The 19672-nt window shown below is 38.1% G+C and overlaps 2 protein-coding genes across 4 annotated transcripts in view; one reads left to right on the forward strand and one right to left on the reverse strand.

Annotated features, from left to right (window-relative positions):
- opcml (opioid binding protein/cell adhesion molecule-like) overlaps positions 1 to 19672 on the forward strand; it is a 253293-nt gene that overhangs the window by 192471 nt on the left and 41150 nt on the right. For both annotated transcript variants that reach the window (XM_079804866.1, XM_079804865.1), the window contains one exon: positions 11775 to 11900. In XM_079804866.1, the coding sequence (XP_079660992.1) occupies positions 11775 to 11900 (126 nt within the window). The remainder of the gene's footprint in view (positions 1 to 11774; positions 11901 to 19672) is intronic.
- The window catches only part of ntm (neurotrimin), a 633991-nt gene that overhangs the window by 25108 nt on the left and 589211 nt on the right, over positions 1 to 19672 (reverse strand). The gene's annotated exons all lie outside the window — the stretch shown is intronic.

Raw genomic sequence — 19672 nt, forward strand, 5'->3', positions numbered from 1 at the left:
CAATAATCTGCAGTGTGTCTTCTTTAAAACGAGACCAAACTTTGGTCTATATTCCAAAGCATTCTTGAATTGCAGCCCTGTAATAAGTCAAATTTTCTCTTTAAAACTGCAGTGAACCAAAGATAGTCTCAAAACCGCGGTTTGAAATTGCCGGCGTTTCTGGCTACCGTGTAACCAATCAAGTCAGCGTGTGGGCGAGGCTTTAGCATATCTTTAACTCTGAGGCAGGGGATTCTCAAGAGAAGCAGGTTATCCAATATAGCAGGTGAATTATGTATATGATGTATATTACGATATTATGATGAACTATATGCCTTTCTCCACTGACGTTCTATGATGTTCAAAGCATTTCTAATTATGCTGATTTTTAGAAAGGAGACTGAGATGGCGAACAGGAACATTAGCAACACATTATTAGCTGTTTGATAATGTAGTCAAGCCAAAGGCTAATCATATTAATTACCATTATGCGTCAGACTTGTAAACAGCGATACCATTGTGCAGCGAGTGAGTGGAGGCGGGGCTCATTTGCATATTCAGGAATCCACGTATACTAAATGAAGCAATGGTGTAGAGGATAAAAACTTTAAATATGCCATTTTGGTGACCAAAGATGAGTTTTAAGGGATACAATTATTGACTACAGGGGGACTTTAAGTTCAATAAAGACTGTTATTTATATATTTTCTCATCGTAAATCAGTAGTTTTGTATTTTAACGGCTTGTGGTATTGTGGAAAGAGCTGTGATTGGTCAGACAGACCTTTCCTCTCTAAGCAGGTGGTTGATGGCCACAATAGGCAGCAAAATTGGACCAGACTTTATGCCAATAGTAAAACAGCAGTCTAATGAATAACTGTCGATAATGAGGCACAGTTGATCCTTGATTTATCAAGCCCAAAAACAGTGTTATTGTTAGTGCTTTGAGCTGTTTCAGCCGCAGCAGTGCCAGACAGATGTGATAGAGATGGGATTGCAGTGGGGTGATTGCTTTTCTCCACAACTGTAATAACTGAAAGCGTCTAAACGAGCTGCTCTCTTCAGAGGCGAGAGACCTGTAGCTTGCTCTGATGGCACAATGTGACTCATTAGTATTGTTATTAGAAAGGAGTGAAGAGGCAATCACTGCACAAAACACACCATAATGTTCACTCAGCATGTGTTATATGAAAACACCCTAGTTGTTTGATTTCCCCATTGGGCTAAGAACAAACCAGTAATATTAAAAATAATAAATAAATCCATGTAGGCAGACAAGGGTAGTCATATGTTGGTAATGCATGATGGTCTAAATTTGATTTACAGTTTTTGTTTTTTTCTTTATGGACTTTCTAATGGAGCATTTAAAAGACATTTCGATTTTTTTTTTACAAAATTACAGGCTTCTCTGGCTGTCTTGCCTTTTCCCGAGAGATCTATTAAAAGCTTTTCTCATGCATAAGAACAAGGTGAATGATATGCTAAATGCTTTGAAACATTCCTGACAATATGTAAAACCCACATGCATCAGCGACTTGACATGGCAATCTTTTAGACATTGAGACGTAGGCTTTTGGTGGTATTTTCATCGCTGTAGTTTTACAGCATAGTCTACCGTGATTGACGCTGTCACTCCATAGTGACGGGTGAAGAAATGATTCCAATACATTTTGCAGTTTGATGATTGACACCTTTTTGACCAATGAATTCTCCAAGGATATGGGCCGTGTCATTTCAGAATAGGAAGCCATATGGAAATTGATTGCTGCCAGTCTTTATCCTTTCGGAGATCTCGAAGGAAAACACAAGCATCTTGTTTGACTGCTCGGTGTCGGTGGCAAAACTTTGTTGTCGTATTGCTTTGTAGTGGCCTTAGGCCTGTCGCAATAATCAATATATCGATATATCGCACAATGTATGTACATGACCTCAATAATTTTTTGTGATGCAATTTATCGCCCATTATGTTTACATGATAATGAATGTCACCAACATTTTACTCGATTGTGCTGTCATCTTGTATGTTTTCCGTGATGGAGGCGAAAGTGGTTCTCGGGCAGTTCCTTCATACACAGAGCGATTATCGACGTTATAGTGTTTTCCTGACAACTACTGACAGTTTGGAAGAATAAGCCAGAATGGACTCGATTTCAAAGCCACAATCCCCTGTTCTGGTGCACATATAAATGTCAACGCAGAATGAAGAGTGTTAAAGCCAATTCACAAGGGAAAATGTTTATTTACTATTTATTTCATTTTTACTTTTTTATTTAGGATAATATATTTTTTACCCTTAATTTCCATGATCTAAAGAATTAAAAGGTTGTCATTTGAAAGTGTAGGTCTACTTGCCTTATTATGCTGTTATATTAGGATTATATATTCAGTGGCAAAAAATAGTCTTAAAATGACAATAATATAATTTATCGCAATTATTTCTGAGACAATATATTACAAAACAAAAAGTAGTTATCGTGACAGGCCTAAGTGGCCTTAATTATAGACATTTACATTTAATAATTTAGCAGACACTTTTAACCAAAGCAAATTACAAATGAGGAGAGCAATAGGAGCAATAGAGCACTTATTTTTATTTGATCTATAGTTTGCTTATTTGGTAACACTTTACAATAATGATACATTTGTTAACATCAGTTACTGACAGTGAAGCTTAAGGGGGGGTCTATGCTATTTCATGCATTCAGACTTACTTACACCGTTAAAGAGTTGCTTCTCATGCTAAACATGGGCATTTCAAAAAACGAGTTGGACGTATGACGGAGTATTTCTGTGCCAAATACACTCCTTCAGGATTCCAATAAGTTTTGGAACGTTTTTTAGTGTATGGCCTTGTATGATGCATAAAGGGCGGATTTGCTTGTATGGGCACTTGTCCCAGATGAACACACACACACATCAATCAGAGCGAGAGAAAGAGCGCGCCCATCAACGAGCTTAGTTCAGGTACCAGAAGCTGTCGGCAGCGCTGTCATTTTGTTTTTAGACCCCAACATCAACAATAAAGAAGTGTGAGGGAAAAGCCCTGTTTCCACCGAAATTACCCGGAACAATTAGTCCCATGGAACTCTTTTTCCCCCATACCTGTTGCTGTCTGCGTTTCCATCGTGGTCTAAAGTACCGTGAAGATTTGTCCGGAGACGTACGACTGTGCGCAACTTTCCAGAGCCCACTGGATTTCGTCCTCCTCAAATACACTTAATAAAGCCTGAACCTCGTCGTCGGTCCATCTGTGGGTTTTTTTTTTCATTGTTGATTCGAATAGCAAACAACTTTTACTACACACACCACAACAGACTTTTAGGTTGAAATAAAATGGTGCGTGAGCTTAACCAATCCGCATGTTCAGCACACAAGTCCCACCCCTGAAAGTTCCTGAACTTTGAAAAAGTACTACCTCGCAAGCAGGGCCGTTTTGGGGGGAAAATCTTTACCCTGGAACTTTATTTAGACCCCGGTTCCTACGGTCGAAACACACGAGTACCACCCCAAAGTCCCTAGTTCCTGGGGAAAGTTGTTGCGGTGGAAACGCGGCTAAAGATCACCTTGTTCAGCTTCCCAAATAACCCAGCGTTAAGGGAACAGTGGATGCAGTTTATGTTTCCGGAGTTCTGTAAGTGTGTGTGTTTGTTCCCGGTCATGAGTGAAACTGCATCAAATGTGTGTGTTTTGTTGGCAATCGGCGCATAAGTGCATATAATGTGAACAACATTATCGTATAGTGAATCGAAAGTCATCCAGGGATAATGCCATGATGTGTGTGCTGGAGATTCTTTAGCTCCGCCCAATTGGACGCCTCCATGAGTTTGGCTGTTTTCGGAAAGAATCGGTACAGTGTATCTGTCTTTTATAAATATGATATGATAAAACTAAAGACTCTTGGGAGATATGAAGGATGCAATACTACTCTATAGGTACTCAAGATTTAACATGAGACTGGCAGAAACTGTGTGTGTTATGCCCCCTTTAATGGTAATTTCAACATTTACTAAAAAAATTTGTGTTATTGAAATCAAAAATATTTTAACATTGTTTAATGGACCTCAGCTAGCTTGATCTCACAATGAACAGTTGGATGACATTGACAAAGATGAATAAATACTGTATCAAATGAACTGCCTAGTGTCAAGTGTTACCGCTTACTTTTAAAAATTTTAGACATATTCGTAATCAGTTACCTCTAGATGCTGCCAAATTGTATATGCACTCAATGATTTTCTCACATTTTACATACTGCATCACAAGTTGGTCACAAACCGGAAAAACAATACTTGCTCCACTACAAACGCTATATAAACAAACTCTTAAAGTATTAGATAAAAAGCCATCAGGTTATCACTACTGTAATATCATCCAAAAGCACAAACTCTTGACTTTTGTCAATTTTATGTGCTTTAGCAATGTTTGTTTAGTTTACAGAGTAATTAATAATCTGGCTGCGCCCCCATTAAAGGAGTTCATATTATTTCTCTCAGATAGTCAGAGAACTACCAGGGCAAACAGTAGAGGTGATTGTGTTGTACAGCACAAACGTACTGAGTTTGGCAGATCAGCCTTCTCTATCAGAGCCTCTAAGTATTGGAATTCAGTCCCAAATGAGATTAGAGACATCAGTTCATTTACTTGTTTTAAATATAAAATAAAATTATGGTTAAAATCAATACAATCATGTACCCATTAATCATAAAAAAAAAAAACAACAACAACCTCATTTTCAGTTGTATCCTAACATTGTATTGTTGTGTCTATTAATATTGCATTTTATTTTGTTCTGTTGTTGTGTTCTATTGGGCTTTTAAGAATGTGAAACTTGTGTGATGATGTTTTATGGTCTATTTATATGTGATTGTTAATCGTATGTTACCTTGTCCTGCCCAGGGACTACAGATGAAATTTAGCTTGTAGCTAATTCTGGTGTGGCTGAGTGCCATACACTGTCCCTGTTAAATAAACGAATAAATAAATAAAATAAATATATATATATATATATACACACACACACACTTTTTTTAATTTAATTTTTAATTTTTTGTATGCAAAACTCAAAGTATGGAATTATTGTCCTATGCATTTTTCTCTTTCAAACGTTTACAACAAAATGTATAGTGATTTACATTTTTGTTTGTAATATTTTGATGGCTGTTGCTTTTCCAGTCCCTTGTTGCAGTTTTCTATATAGTACGCTTGAGTTTTCACCATTGCATCAGGAGGCAGCTCTTTTTCTCATTTTAAAGAGCACTAATGAGCCATTGGAAAGATTCAGTAGGGTTATGAGAATATAAATGTCGAACCGAAGCCAGTGCAATTTGCCCGCGTGGAACATTAGCGGCAGCTCTATCACCAGAGGCAGCTTAAGAATGAGTTTTTCTCCCACTGATTTCTGTGGGTTTCCTGCCTTTTGCAGTTATTTTAGGCCAATGCGTGTCCAATTAAAATACAGGTATTGCTCAGAGATGGTGGGAATTTGGACCGTATAAGACAGGAAGATACTTCATCATGAACTTGAGGGATGGTTGAGTCTTGTCATTTGGCAGAGAAGTGATGGATTGATTTTCAACAGTTTACCACAAACACACACGGTTATGGAGTGAGGTAACTTGCGTTATGTAACTCGACGTGTGTGTGTGTGTGCTTAGAAAATGTTAGCATAGTCTTTTTGCCTGTTCATGCTCTGAACTCTGTCCTCTCTCTTTTTCGAGAAGCTCAAACTGGCCTGTTTGAAACAGTGGCCTGAATTTGGGATTCGTGGTTAGAAAGCCGAAGCCATCCATTATAGATTGAGATACAGGGATGAAACAATACCTTTGATGTAAGGGAGGGAAGTGGTGAGAACACAGGGAATGTGGGATGGTGAAAAGCACAGTGATTCAAAGAAAGTGCTCGTCACAGGATGAAATATTCACCAGAGAGAAGCGGAGGGCTCTCTTACACATCTTTGACTGTGATTGTGCTCTCTGGAATACAGTACGGTCACTGGTTTCCCTCGCTATATGTACAAACACATACACACACTACTAACACTACTGTGGCTGTTTCTTTAAATCAAAATTAATCGCTGGTTGCTTTTTGCTTTCGTCATTTCTGAGCAGGAATGTGGGCTGGTTCTTCGTACTGGTTGCATTTATTTTACAATTTATTTTAAATATATTTATTTATATACAGTTTAAACCTGTCTCTCTCTCTCTCTCTCTCTCTCTCTCTCTCTCTCTCTCTCTCTCTCTCTCTCTCTCTCTGTGAATAATTTAATTTTACAATTTATTTTAAATATATTTATTTATATACAGTTTAAACCTGTCTTTCTCTCTCTCTCTCTCTCTCTCTCTCTCTCTCTCTCTCTCTCTCTCTCTCTCTCTCTCTCTCTCTCTCTCTCTCTCCTCTCTCTCTCTCTCTCTCTCTCTCTCTCTCTCTCTCTCTCCTCTCTCTCTCTCTCTCTCTCTCTCTCTCTCTCTCTCTTCTCTCTATATATATATATATATATATATATATATATATATATATATATATATATATATATATATATATATATATACTATATATATATATATATATATAATATATATATACACATACAGTCAAACCAATTTTGTTTCATACACTGTCAACATTCTCACATTCTCACAGTTTATTCGTAAAATATGACAAGAACTACTTAATCTTGATAATGTCAGATAACTGATATAAAGGGATGTAATGGATTACAATCAACCAATCAGCTGTTGGATTTAAGAACACAATTAGATTATACCAATTTAGCTCAACCAATGACCAAGCAATGCTTCGTTTAGTTCAGTCTGTGGTGTCAAAGGTCACATTAGCAATTAAAGAAAAAACACGGTCAGGTCAAAGTGTCTGAATCATTTGGTCCCAAATTTTTCCCAAACCGTGCCCCGTTTCCGAACAAAACTGCCAGTGTGAAAAAACGGCCTCACATTTACATCATGATATATAAGCAATATCACACGAATAATGAGTGAAATAGCACACAAGTTGTACACGAGACGAGTGCAAATGCGATGCTAATCTACAACAGTTTAATAAAATAGTTAAGTTATTATTGTTTTGTTTTAGACACAACATTGTCTATTTGGCTCAGTTTTGCCAACAAAAATATAAAGAAAAAGCAGAACTGTTTTGAATGATCGGGTGAACCAACCATTTACTTTTACCATTTTCATAAAGAGAAGCATTCCCTCCTGAATTAATCAGCCGTTTGAACGAATCGAATGAATGAATGACTTAATAACTTAGTCTGTTAGACATTTACCGCCATCTACTGGCAGTTTTAGTTTCTTATTTAGAGTATAATTTCATAAAAATAACATTTCCATATTAATAAAAAACAAACATTAAAGGTATAGTTCATTCAAAAATATTTATTTATGAAGCTGCTTTTTGTAATGTCTATTTGATTTTTTTACACAATAATGACTTTAAATGATCTTTTGAGAGTCATTTCTTAACCAAATTTGATGTGTGATTAATTTGCCATTAATTAGATTAAGATTGCCACATCGTGTAACTAATTAGATTAAACATTTGAATTGCTTACCAGCCCATATATAATTTGTATTTTTTTTTACAATTAATTTGTATTTATTTTAGAGTTTCAACACTGACGCCTGTGTGAATATGTTTTTGAAAATGCAGACGAATATATTCAGACGCAAATACACACATACCCTTTCAAAATGAGGATTCATTTTGGCCAGTTTTGATTCTTCAACCTTGTACCACCCACACACACACACACACACACACAAACTCACCAAAGCTGAAGTAACTCATGAAACTTGGTCTTTTGAAGTATTTTCAATTTTATTACAGGCAGAAAACTATTGTTCTGCAGTAAAAATTTAATTAGTCCCGTCAGGACTTTCTTCCTGCTGTTATGATTTGATGGATAAGACACAATATTGTCATACGCTGGTGGCTTACGTGGATAACTGGATTGATTTGAAACAAAATTAATTTATGTGTTCCATTACACATTTGTCTGAATCATTGCCATTAATATGCTAAATATGATGTGAGCGAATCAGCAGACAAATTGCAGAAACGTACAGGACGTCTCTGACCTCAGTATCTGTATTAGCAGATGTGTTGCGCTCGCAGCACAGGCTTCGTTTGCAAATCAATTATTCAGTCATATTGGAATGTGTATGTGCAGGTTGGTGTACCTGTGTGTGTGTGTGTGCGCGTGACATCCCTTAAGAAAATTCTGGTTCCTACTTGGATGCTTCACTAAAACTTCAGTAAATCAAATTTACCATAAAATATTTACTTTTTCAGCAAACATAGATAGCAGACTCTCCCATGTGAGGCAGGCCTGATAGGACGCCAACTAAATAATATCTCTCTGAGATACTGGCTGGCTGCTTTATTCAGACTGAAACATGGAACACAGTCAAGGAAACCGACAGACTGTCTGGATACCACTTCCAGTTTCAGTCAAGTTATAAACAACATTACCTTAACAGAGCATGACCTGCTCATCTCATCACGTCAATCAGGCGACAGCATGTAAAACTGAGGCACTAATGTGTTGCTCTAATGGACTGAATGAAGATTTTGCCAAGTTTAAAAATTCATTTGATTGACAATATGAAGTAAGAAATGTACAATCAATTCAACTACTGGATGGTTCTAGATAGATAGATGGATGGATGGATGGATGGATGGATGGATGGACAGAAGATACACTCTAAAAAATGCTGGGTTGAAAATGGACAAACCCAGCAATTGGGTTGTTTTAACCCAGTGAATGAGTTTAAACCAGCGGTTGGGTTAAATGTTTGCTTAAAACAACCCAATTGCTGGGTTTGTCCATTTTAAACCAACTTGGGTTATTTTGAACCCAGTATTTTTTAGAGTGTAGATAGATAGATCGACGGACAGACGACAGAAGATAGATATGACGGATGGATGGATGGAAGGAAGGACGGATGATAGATGGGTGGGTGGGTGGATGGATGGAAGGACGGATGGACGATAGATAGATGGATGGACGGACGGATGGATGGATGGACGGACAGATGATAGGTGGGTGGATGGATGGATGGATGGATGGATGGAAGGACGGACGGACGGACAGATGATAGGTGGGTGGATGGATGGACGGACGGACGGACAGATGATAGGTGGGTGGGTGGGTGGATGGATGGATGGATGGAAGGACGGACGGACGGACGGACAGATGATAGGTGGGTGGATGGATGGATGGAAGGACGGATGGATGGATGGACGATAGATAGATAGATGAATGGACGGATGATGGATGGATGATGATGGGTGGGTGGATGGATGGAGGGACAGATGATAGATAGATGGATGGATGGATGGATGGACGGACGGACGGAGATAAATGTCATATTTACCTGTGGCCTTCAAATATAATCAATATACAGAACTTGAATAAAGTTATCAAACACTTTACAGTCTTAACTGCATAGATTATAAATTAAATATAGATTATTCCTTATTAAAGCTACAGTTTTCTCTGTTGTCTTTGTTCTTTGATGAACATTAATGACAGAATCACAGTGACTGGTTTATTAGGCTGCTGTCACTTTAAGATCTGACGCTGTCACACACATCTCATTTCCTCACAACTCTTTAACCTCTTAACAAGCGCCCCATTTTTGTGGAATTTTTTGAAAATGATATACCCAAATGAAAATGTCTGCAGCTCTTAAACCCTATGGTCTATATTCATAAACCTGGTCTTATTTTAAACTAGACACTTGAAATATTGCTACCCAAGAGTCATAATAACTCAAAGTAATATGGGAACAGAGTAATATACATGTAAATATACATGTAAGTGACTCACGTTTTTTGTTTTTTGTTTTCAATTAGGGAAAAAAATATTATAATTTAATGTTAAGAGCCTGAAAATAACTTAAATATAAAACTGAATGTCTAATCATGTCATGATTCAAATATGAGGATGATTCTCTCAGTAATGTAGCTTCTGTGAGCTTTTATGTCAAGAAAAGTCTAGGCGTCATTTCAAAAAGGCCATTTATTTCAGAACATTTGCTATTGTAAAGAGTAGTTTTTCATTCAAATAAATCTGCAATAAACTGCAATATACTACTAATTATAATGGATAAACAGTTACTGAAAAACTAAAGCAACTATTTACAGAGATTACAAAGTGTAAAAAACTCATTTAGCTGATGGGAAGCGTCAGTGAGAGACAGCGCGCTCTCCACTACAGTTGCGCCATGGAGAACGTGCAGCCAGCGCGCAAACAGTATTCACCAAAGCCTACTTACGCAAACTGCGCAAGATAATGCCTTTTGATTGGTTACTAAGTCCATCAATCAAACCTTTGTTGAAAAGGCATTGGCTGGGCACCGAGTGCCTTTATCCAACGAAAACCATGGGCGCAATGATTGACAGCTCACCAAGCCTGTAAGGCACTTCCTCTATATGATGCATCCCAGAAGAGTCTCTGATTGAAGGAGAGAGACGAGGGAGGGTTTAAAATACGTGGGAGAAGCCATTCTAGCAGGGGGAGTTTGCCAGACACGGAATAGAATCGATATTTCATTGAAAATGGACATGATTGATCACGCTAACTCAAAACTCTCTTGCAAACAACGGAGGATTTTTAGTTTTTTCCCTATTTTTTCGTTGTTTTGGATTAAAAAGTGGGATGCATTTTGAAGAGTGGACTCTCACACAGAGATGTATGCGGGTGTTTATTGGATTCGTCCGATCTGATCTGAACGACAGGAGATGAAAGATGAGTAACGCTGATATTTTTCTAATGTTTACATGGCCGGTCCTTTAGTGTTTCATTTAACCCTTTCCTCTCTGGTGTATTTATTGCAAAAACAAGTTCAGAACATGAATCTTGAGTGTTTTAGCTTTCAAATGATGCATAGTTTGTGATAGTTGATTGAATATTTTGTATAAAACAAAAGTAAATAAAAGTACACACCCCCCCACTTCCGTCAACCCCCCCGTCCACGAACCGGTGCGGGTTAAGAAGTTAAGTTAATTTAAGACTCTTATGAGAATACTCCACAAAATGGCCACTTTGACATAATTCTGTGAGTTATTGTTTGAAAGAGAACTGTCATGATAAAATGTATAAAAGCATTTGCATGAATAAGAACGTGATCATATAATATAACGCTAGCCAAAGGATGACAGAAAAAGATGCTGCGTTAATTGCGTTAAATATTTTTAACACGTTAAAGTGAAAAAATGAATTGCATGTTAACTCGCTTTTTGACAGCACTAATATATACACACACACACATTTTGAAGGATATCTCCTCAAAGACCTCAACAACAGTCGGAAAATCTGATCGATATTATGTCTTATCATTTCTTTTGAATAATGTCATGTTTGTTATTTTGCATTATTGTTTGTTTTTCTGTTGCTTTGTACACTGCTTGTATTTTGTTTGTTTTTCTTTATAAAATCACACAACCCACTAAAATATGAATAACAACATGCCCTGGAATATTGTTGCTAGACTTTTGCATAAGAATTTTCTAGGGAACACATAAGATGTGGATGTAACTTGCATCTGCTGCGTGCAAGTTGCATAAGTGAACACATTTCAGCCGTACACATCTATTAAATCCTCCCCAAAGGACGGAACGGGGGAAAATACACTCATCCTGATCTAAGCCACTTCAACAATAAATCGAAAACATCCTCCGGGTTTACTGATGATGTCGTCATTTTTTTGTTCATTGATGATCAATCACTTAATGCACAACTTGATTACAATGTTGCAATATGTTGTTTTTTTGCAGTTCCTGCCAGGATTGTAAACATATCCACAGATGTTTCCGTGAACGAGGGCAGTAATGTGAGCCTCATGTGTCTGGCCATCGGACGACCTGAACCCACCATTTTGTGGAAATTCCGTTCTTCAAAAGGTAATGTTTGACTTTAAATGAACTCATAAAGACAAATCAAGTCTTCCTTTATGGCGCAGTGCTGTTTACGGAAAATAGAGCATTGTTAATCATCTTGGCCATTCTGTTTCTTAAAGGGATAGCTGACCTAAAATGAACATGGACTTTAATTTCAGTCCAAATTATTATTCAAATTATTTCCTTTTGTGTTCCATGGAAGAAAGAAAAGGTTTGTAATGACATGAGGGTAAAAAGAGATGACAGTGTTATGATTTTGGGTGTGCTTTATATTTGGGCTGAATTATTATAGCTTGCTTAATTTTGGTGTGCAAAAGTCTCATTCTCTATTCATCAGTAGGTAGCAGCTCCACACATCAATCTTTTCACTTTTCTTTCAATTAGACATTTAGAAAAAGTCACATTTGAGTTGAAGAAAGTGAATCTAGGGCAGTTTTTGGAAGGGGTTTTGGATCGGACATCAAATAATGTCAAGCAGTCTCAGTACAGCTGAGTAAATCCCTCACGTTTACTATGCATTCATGTCTTCCTTCTACCCCACTTCCAGGACACTGGCTGCATTTTAATTCATCTGTTATAATGGAAACCATAGCTGCACACGTGTCAGACAAGAAAAGAAAAGATTCAGCCGGCAAAATCACTTTGCAGAGAAAGCAATATAAAAGTCTGTGCACGGGGTGTCATTTAATGTCAGCCGGCTCGCAGGGATAGGACGTTATCTCTGTTGACATTTATGTGTAAGGCCTAATGAAAGAAATAAGATGTGAGGGATGTTTCTTTTTCTTTTTTCCTGTCAATTTTTCCAGCTGAAGTAAAAACCTGAATATTCATTTTTCTGGATTGTTCAGCGGCTCCGTCAACATAGCAGAATCCCAAAGATAAACAGATTTGAGTATCTAAATGAAATAATCCTTTCATTCCATGACTTGCACAATGGATCATTTGAGATTGAGACATTTTGCCGTTTAGGTTAGGCTTTGGGTTGGAGAAACTGATCCTAGACCAGCAGTTATACTCTCGATCCATCGATGGTTCTATGACGAAACTTTAACATCCATGGAAACGGCTGCACAAAAGGCTCTTTAAAGTGGAAAAGCATTCAAATGTTCTTCACAATAAGAACAAAAGGAAAATATAATCATCAGGTATTTGAACCTAGACCAAAACTAGCAATGCGGCGGCAGTTTAACACGGTTATCATTTTCACATCCAGTGTTGTTTAAATAGCAAATGCCATCTGTTCTCCCATGGGCGGCTGGTCTGAAAACCAGGTGTGTTCAGGCTAGGGCTGTACAATTAATCGAAAAATAATCAAAGCCGAAATTCAGAACCTCTAACCGACATATTTTTCCCATGTCGGTCATTTCGGTTTTAGTCACGTGACTCCGCCCCGTCAGTCATCAAGTGCAGTTTGCAGGCACACGGAGAGATGCAGGAGCAGTTATCTTTGTTTATAGATGCCCAGAATCACTATAGTAACCATGTTTTACACAGTTTATTCAGGTTAATTAACTGCCGTTCTTATTGCCTACCCGCTGCCACACACGAACACGCACACACACAAACACAAGATGGCGCGCGCAAGCCCAGAAGCCAGATCGCTTTCACTTTCACTTTCGTCCTCATAAAGTTTGTCAAGTAAATGCTTTTAAAGGCTTGAACATTTAAAGCGATTGTGCACTATTCAAAAACAACAATACGGAAAACTTCTCCGTTCAGTGCTCATGAGCTTTTTTCTGTGACACAGAGCCGAGCCGTGCCGCGTCTCTCACAACGCGCGCGCTGAAGGCAGACCTCTCACCTGCGTCCTCACAAAGCTTTGCCAATTGTATGTGTTTTAAGGCCTGTCAGTTTGAACATTAAAGCGATTTTAGACCATCAGATGTGTGTTATGTTGAACTAATGCCTGATATATTGTGACACACGAACACTCAGACAAAAGCACATCATGTGAAGATCGCGCGCAGAGAGCAGCGCAGAAACGCAGTGTCAACACTGTCCTGTGACTAAAGTAAAGTCACTAAAGTAGCTTAGAAACTCAACTGTTATAGGCATGTATTTTAATATCTTTGAAGTACAAACCACAGCTTCATAATGAATAGAGACGGTATGAGTAATTCACACTCACACAATCACTCTCTCATTAATGCATTCAGATAAATGTAATGTAGGCCTATGTGCTAATTTATCTGTATCTGATGTACAACAAGCAGAAATCTGCCCCATAGACAATAACTGCTGAAAGTGAACCGTTTCCTTCAAGTATTTTACAATCACAAAGAAATGCACTTTTTCATTAGAAAAAAAAAATCCACCTCCAAATATTTACAGTAAAAACCTTATCAGGAACTTACTCAAAAAGTGCGTTGCTATTTTGAGGAACTGAAAACGACTTTTTAAAGGGCGTGTTAGTAATATGCACCTACAGGTGGTGCACAACGTGCGTACACTCTGCTTATTACACACACCAACATTTTTAAATATTCTGGAGAAGCGTTCAGTCTTTCAGCTCGCAAATTCCTCCATGTAAATAGTGAATCCGCCATGGTGCAAGCGCAACTGGCTTTTAAAGGGAATGGGAGATGAGACTCTGATTGGTTTATTTTACGTTACGCACAAAACACACCCATGACTCATTAGGACCATGCGGCGGGCGCGCAGATTTGGACACGCCTTACACGCACCTACACCTTGTGCTTTAGACTATGCGCTCAGATCGTTAAAATAGGGCCCACGATATCATTGATGATTTTTTTAACTCATTAGGGCTTCACACTGCGCTTAACCCCGGGTTATCATCATTCTAAACACCACTTTTAACCCCGGGTAAAGGAACGTTTCACACTTATAATTTAAAGCGGGATTAGCACTGCTTTTCACCCGTGGTCATGAAACCCTTCTCCGGAGCTTTTTGTTGTGTTAACCTTGCTTTGCGGTGACAAACTTGTACAGTGTGAAACTATTTGGTGTTAGAATGTTACATCTAGACCAGTGGTCACCAACCTTTTCAAGCCAAAGATCCCTGACCTCAGCCTTGATGAAAGGCAAGATCTACTTATAGATTTTTCATGGCCGATTCAGAGGTTTTTTTTATGTATTTCGAGAACATCTGTTGTTTTTTTTCTTTTTCTTTGCTTAAGCAAATTATTTTGTTGTTTATTTGCTCTATAACAGCCCAAACTAGCCTTAAGAAAATAAGCCATTTGATATGTGAGACAACCACTGCATTTTAATCACTACCCAAACAAAGGTACACACATGTAGCATGAGCAGTGTTTTTTTATTTAAATTAGATTGCATAATTTCAAGACTTTATTCAGCTTTAGCTTTGTGAAATTGATACATAAGACACACCTGCAAAAAAACAAATAAGATGGACTGAATAAAAATGCTAATTCACTTTTTGACAGGAGATGGTGCTTATGGAAAAGAAGCGTTTCTTTGGGTACCGCTGTAAAATGTCATCAAAACTATTCTGGAGACGGTTTCGTTCAGAGATACATTCATTTACCCCCCCCCCCTCCCCTCCCCTCCCCTCCCCAATTCAATATTTATATTTTTCTTCCTATATTCCTATATTTCAAGCATCCCGAACAGTTATCTTGCTGGGCCTATTTATACCTGGTCCACTTCGTGTTTTTACAGATCAGATATCTGATTTATCAGAACGATTTCATTTACACTTGGTCACATAAATGTGGTGTCTTCAATTCCCACGTTATATGCATTTTTAATGGAGTTCACGTCACCGAAATCAACAAATATGAGCTGCAACAGCTAATTTCAAATCAAGGACTGCAATAGGAGAGAGAGAGTGGCATAAGCACTGATCATTTAGTTACTTTACTTTTAATGATAATGAGCGTCTGCAACTTTTACTTTCCTTGGCAGTTTGCTGAAGAGATATTCCGCTGCAGTAGCGCTGTCATAACGACATCTCCTCATTCTCTATAGCATCGGTCGATTTGTTGCTGTGTGAATTGTGGTTGCAGAGAATACATTTTGGGAGCATAAGGAGCGATTTCGTGCCTTGATAATGTGTTTGTACGGCTTTACACAGAGAGGCCGGATAGCTGGCCTGAATGGTTGTAACGTTAGTCAAGTGAAAGCAAAACTCACGTATCTGATATTTCACAGGGGTTTATTATCAGCGTTGTCGATCCCACACGCACACGGGGCAGTTTGCAAAACACGTCACTAACAACAGCGTTACTGAACAGAAAATAAACAGTGAGAGCAACAGAAATATTACACGCATACATGCGACGTTCACAGCACGCGCTCCGTCCACGGCACGGCCTGCCTTCTGCATTAAAGGAGCGGTACATAATTCTACTTGTTACATGTTGTTAATTATTTTTCGGTTATTTATCGGGAGCTACCGGGACAGTGATAAAGATCGACCAGTCGATCGCGATCGACGGGTTGGCGACCACTGATCTAGACGATTAGCAATACACAACCAATCGTATACTCATATTTGCGTGCTTTGGACAGTCAAAGAAATACTGCACATTGTTTATAAACAGTAAAATCTGTTTGAGAGGAAAATGTCAAATGCTGACCGAAAACACGACAATTTGAGTGAAGATTAGGGATGGACGATTACCGGTTTCATGATAAATCACGATAAAATGTTGTGGCGGGCAGCGAGGCCGAGGGACCGTGAGGGCGGGACGAGGCGGCGCTCATCAGGGAGGATGAGCGCCAGCTGCGCGCCGCAGCGATCTCGGCCCTTGCGGAGGAGTGAGGGACTATAAAGGAGGAGCGACAACAGTGAGGGACGAGAGAGGACCAGGCCTGGATTTTATGTTGAGTTTTATTTACGTTTTGTTATGTGCACGCTGCAGTCGTCCGTGAGGGGCTGCAGCTTTTTATTTTCATTTGTGTTTGTATGTAGGCGGCAGTCGACCGCGAGGGGCTGCCGCCGCCATTTTATTTTGTCTTTATTTTGATTAAACATTTTTGATTGTTCGCCGGTTCCCGCCTCCTTCTTCCCGTACAAACAACATTTACTACAAATGTACTGACGGTTAGTAATATCGTTTAAAATTGAATCATCATTAAAACCGTGTTTGATTATCACGATTTTGAAAACTCGCAGTAAATTTACATTTATGCATTTGGCAGACGTTTTTATCCAAAGCAACTTACATTGCATTCAAGGTACAATTTTACATTTTGTCAATTCTTGCTTTCCCTGGGAATCGAACCCATGACCTTGGCGTTGCTAGCGCCATGCTCTACTGTTTGAGCTACAGGAAAGCTCAATCAGTGCTAAATCTAAGCTAAATCAGTGTACATAACAATCGTCCAGATAAGATGATCACAAGAAGTTAAAGTAATAATTATAGTAGTATTAATAGTAAAGTCCTCTGATTTCACTTTCAGTACAATTAAAAACAGAGACGCAAGTTGCATTCGAATGAAACAAGAGCGCGTCCGTTGTGATACGTGGATGTGTGCTGTGTTATAATCCGTTGCTATTGACCATGGCCATTATAAGGAAGGAAATCCCACAGAATAGAAAAACATGTTTTCAGTGTGCCCCTCTTTTTTATCTATCATCTCATTTGAACAAAACTATGATAATATTGATAATCGTGATAATTTGGGTCACTATAATCGTGATATGAAATGTTCATACCGTTCCATCCCTAGTGAAGAGATCGTTTAATTCTTACCTTTTCGACTTAAGTATCCATTTAGTATAAACTTGATAGTACAGTCGTCAATACGAGGATGCACAATACTAGAGCTTTTATGTAAACAGGTCGCATCCAATCAATGACACTGACCCTGCAAATATGCAAATAAGAACGTTAGCCCAGGGTTTAGGAATGTACAATGTGAAACGTCAGTTTATGAATACCCGGGATTAATTGTTAACCCCGGGTAAACTGTGAGCAGTGTGAAACGTGAAGCAAGATAACCCAGGATTAGAATGACCCAGGGTTAACTATTTCAAGTGTGAAAAGCACTATTGTGTAATTTAATTGTTCTGCCTTTTCTATGCAAAACATCTAATCCATATCAAGGTACAGTACAATATATAGTATATCATTTAGATTATACAGCACACAATAGTTTGTATTTTGTGCATATACCTCATATTGTGGTGGGTCGGCCCAGAGATGTTTTTTTTGTCTCAGTGCATCAGTGGATAGACTAGAACAATCCTAACAGACACATTAGTACTAGAATTATCTCGAGGGTCAGTACAAAGCAAAACACAATAAATCAGGACTTGTGTGGACTTTCTGCTCCTGCCATCACATCTCGCTGTAGTGAGAAAATAGTTTTTCAGTATATAGTGTATCGCATGGTTTACTGGTAAAACCTTTTTGGTAACACTTTGTTTAAAGCCCTCATGTATAATGCGTTATAAAGGTATTTATAATGTACATTGTAATTCATTATATCTTTTCATAATGCTTTTAATGCATTATACTTTCTAAAGGTGTGTTCAATGAATAGATAAGTTCTATAATGTATTATAACTGTGATTACTATTGGTCACGAGACCATACAATGCATTATAAGGTGAATAAGTACTGCATTAAAAATACTTTATAATGCACTATACATAAAGGCTTTACAACTTGTTTAACTTCTCTCTTAAAAGGTTTCCAAAAGGTTTTTCTTTTCTTTTCTTTCTGTGATGCCATAGAAGAACGGTTTTCCCCAGATAACCTTTTAGTGAACCAATAAAATAACCCCCCCCCCCCCCCTTTCTACTCTACACTAAACCTTTCCAAGGTTCTTTGGATTATTACAATTTCTTTGAGAAAAACGGTTATTTTTAAGAATGAAAAACCTCTTTTGCATTGGGAAGGTTCCATGGATCTTAAAGGTTCTTCATGGAACCATAAATGTCAATGATTAAAGTAATGAATCATGAATAATTTGATTGATTAATAAATAAAATTGACATTTTAGAAGGTCTTCCTCATTCACAGCATAAACAAGAGCTTGGCAACAGCATGAGCACGTGCGCAGTTTCCTGACCAGCTTTGAAAGCCAGAAAAGAATGAAGCAGTTTTAATGTCAAATTAGATGCATGTTTTAGTTGCGTTCAAATACTTAATCTCATAAATTAGCATTTAAATAGCAATGTTGATATAACACCTTATTGTATGTATTTCCTAATTTTTGTTGCCCATTGAATTGATTCTTAATCTGAACTGATTCCATAACCTGCTATGTTGCCAACAACTGAAAATTGCTATCGACAAACATTGGCATGAAAAGATGTCGGTTTTTGAAACTCTTCAGAGTGTGTAATACTTTTTTGGAAACAGAAAATGCATTTTGAAAAGTGCTTATCAAAATGTTTGAAGAATGTCTTTGAGTGCACCACACTGACATTGAAGATAACTGATTTTTTTTCTCGCCTCAACATGCAGTGGAAAGTTCAAGGCCTTTAATTTGGCATTGTCAAGATTTGATTGGCATGCCGGTAGCCCCGTGCTCTGATATTGTGGTGTTCTTGTTGAATGGCAATCATACTGTTATTGCAGTGCATACCATTTGCAGAGGTAGAGCTGTCACGGCCAACAAAGAAAGCATTGTGTGAAAAAGTTGGGATGTGAAAATATCGCTGTTATTTTCACATGTGCGACGAACACGAGTTTCGTAATGCTTTGTGAGCATAGCAGGCTGTCAAAATGCATGCATGCCTTGCGCTCGTACAAGAGCGATATTTTTTACGCCTTTAATGATAATTGAATTAGACGGATCTGCAGTTACACGATGCAGCAATGAAAATTGTGTTT

This window comes from Gobio gobio, assembly GCF_949357685.1.
Source record: "Gobio gobio genome assembly, chromosome: 22".
Taxonomy (NCBI): Eukaryota; Metazoa; Chordata; class Actinopteri; order Cypriniformes; family Gobionidae; genus Gobio; species Gobio gobio.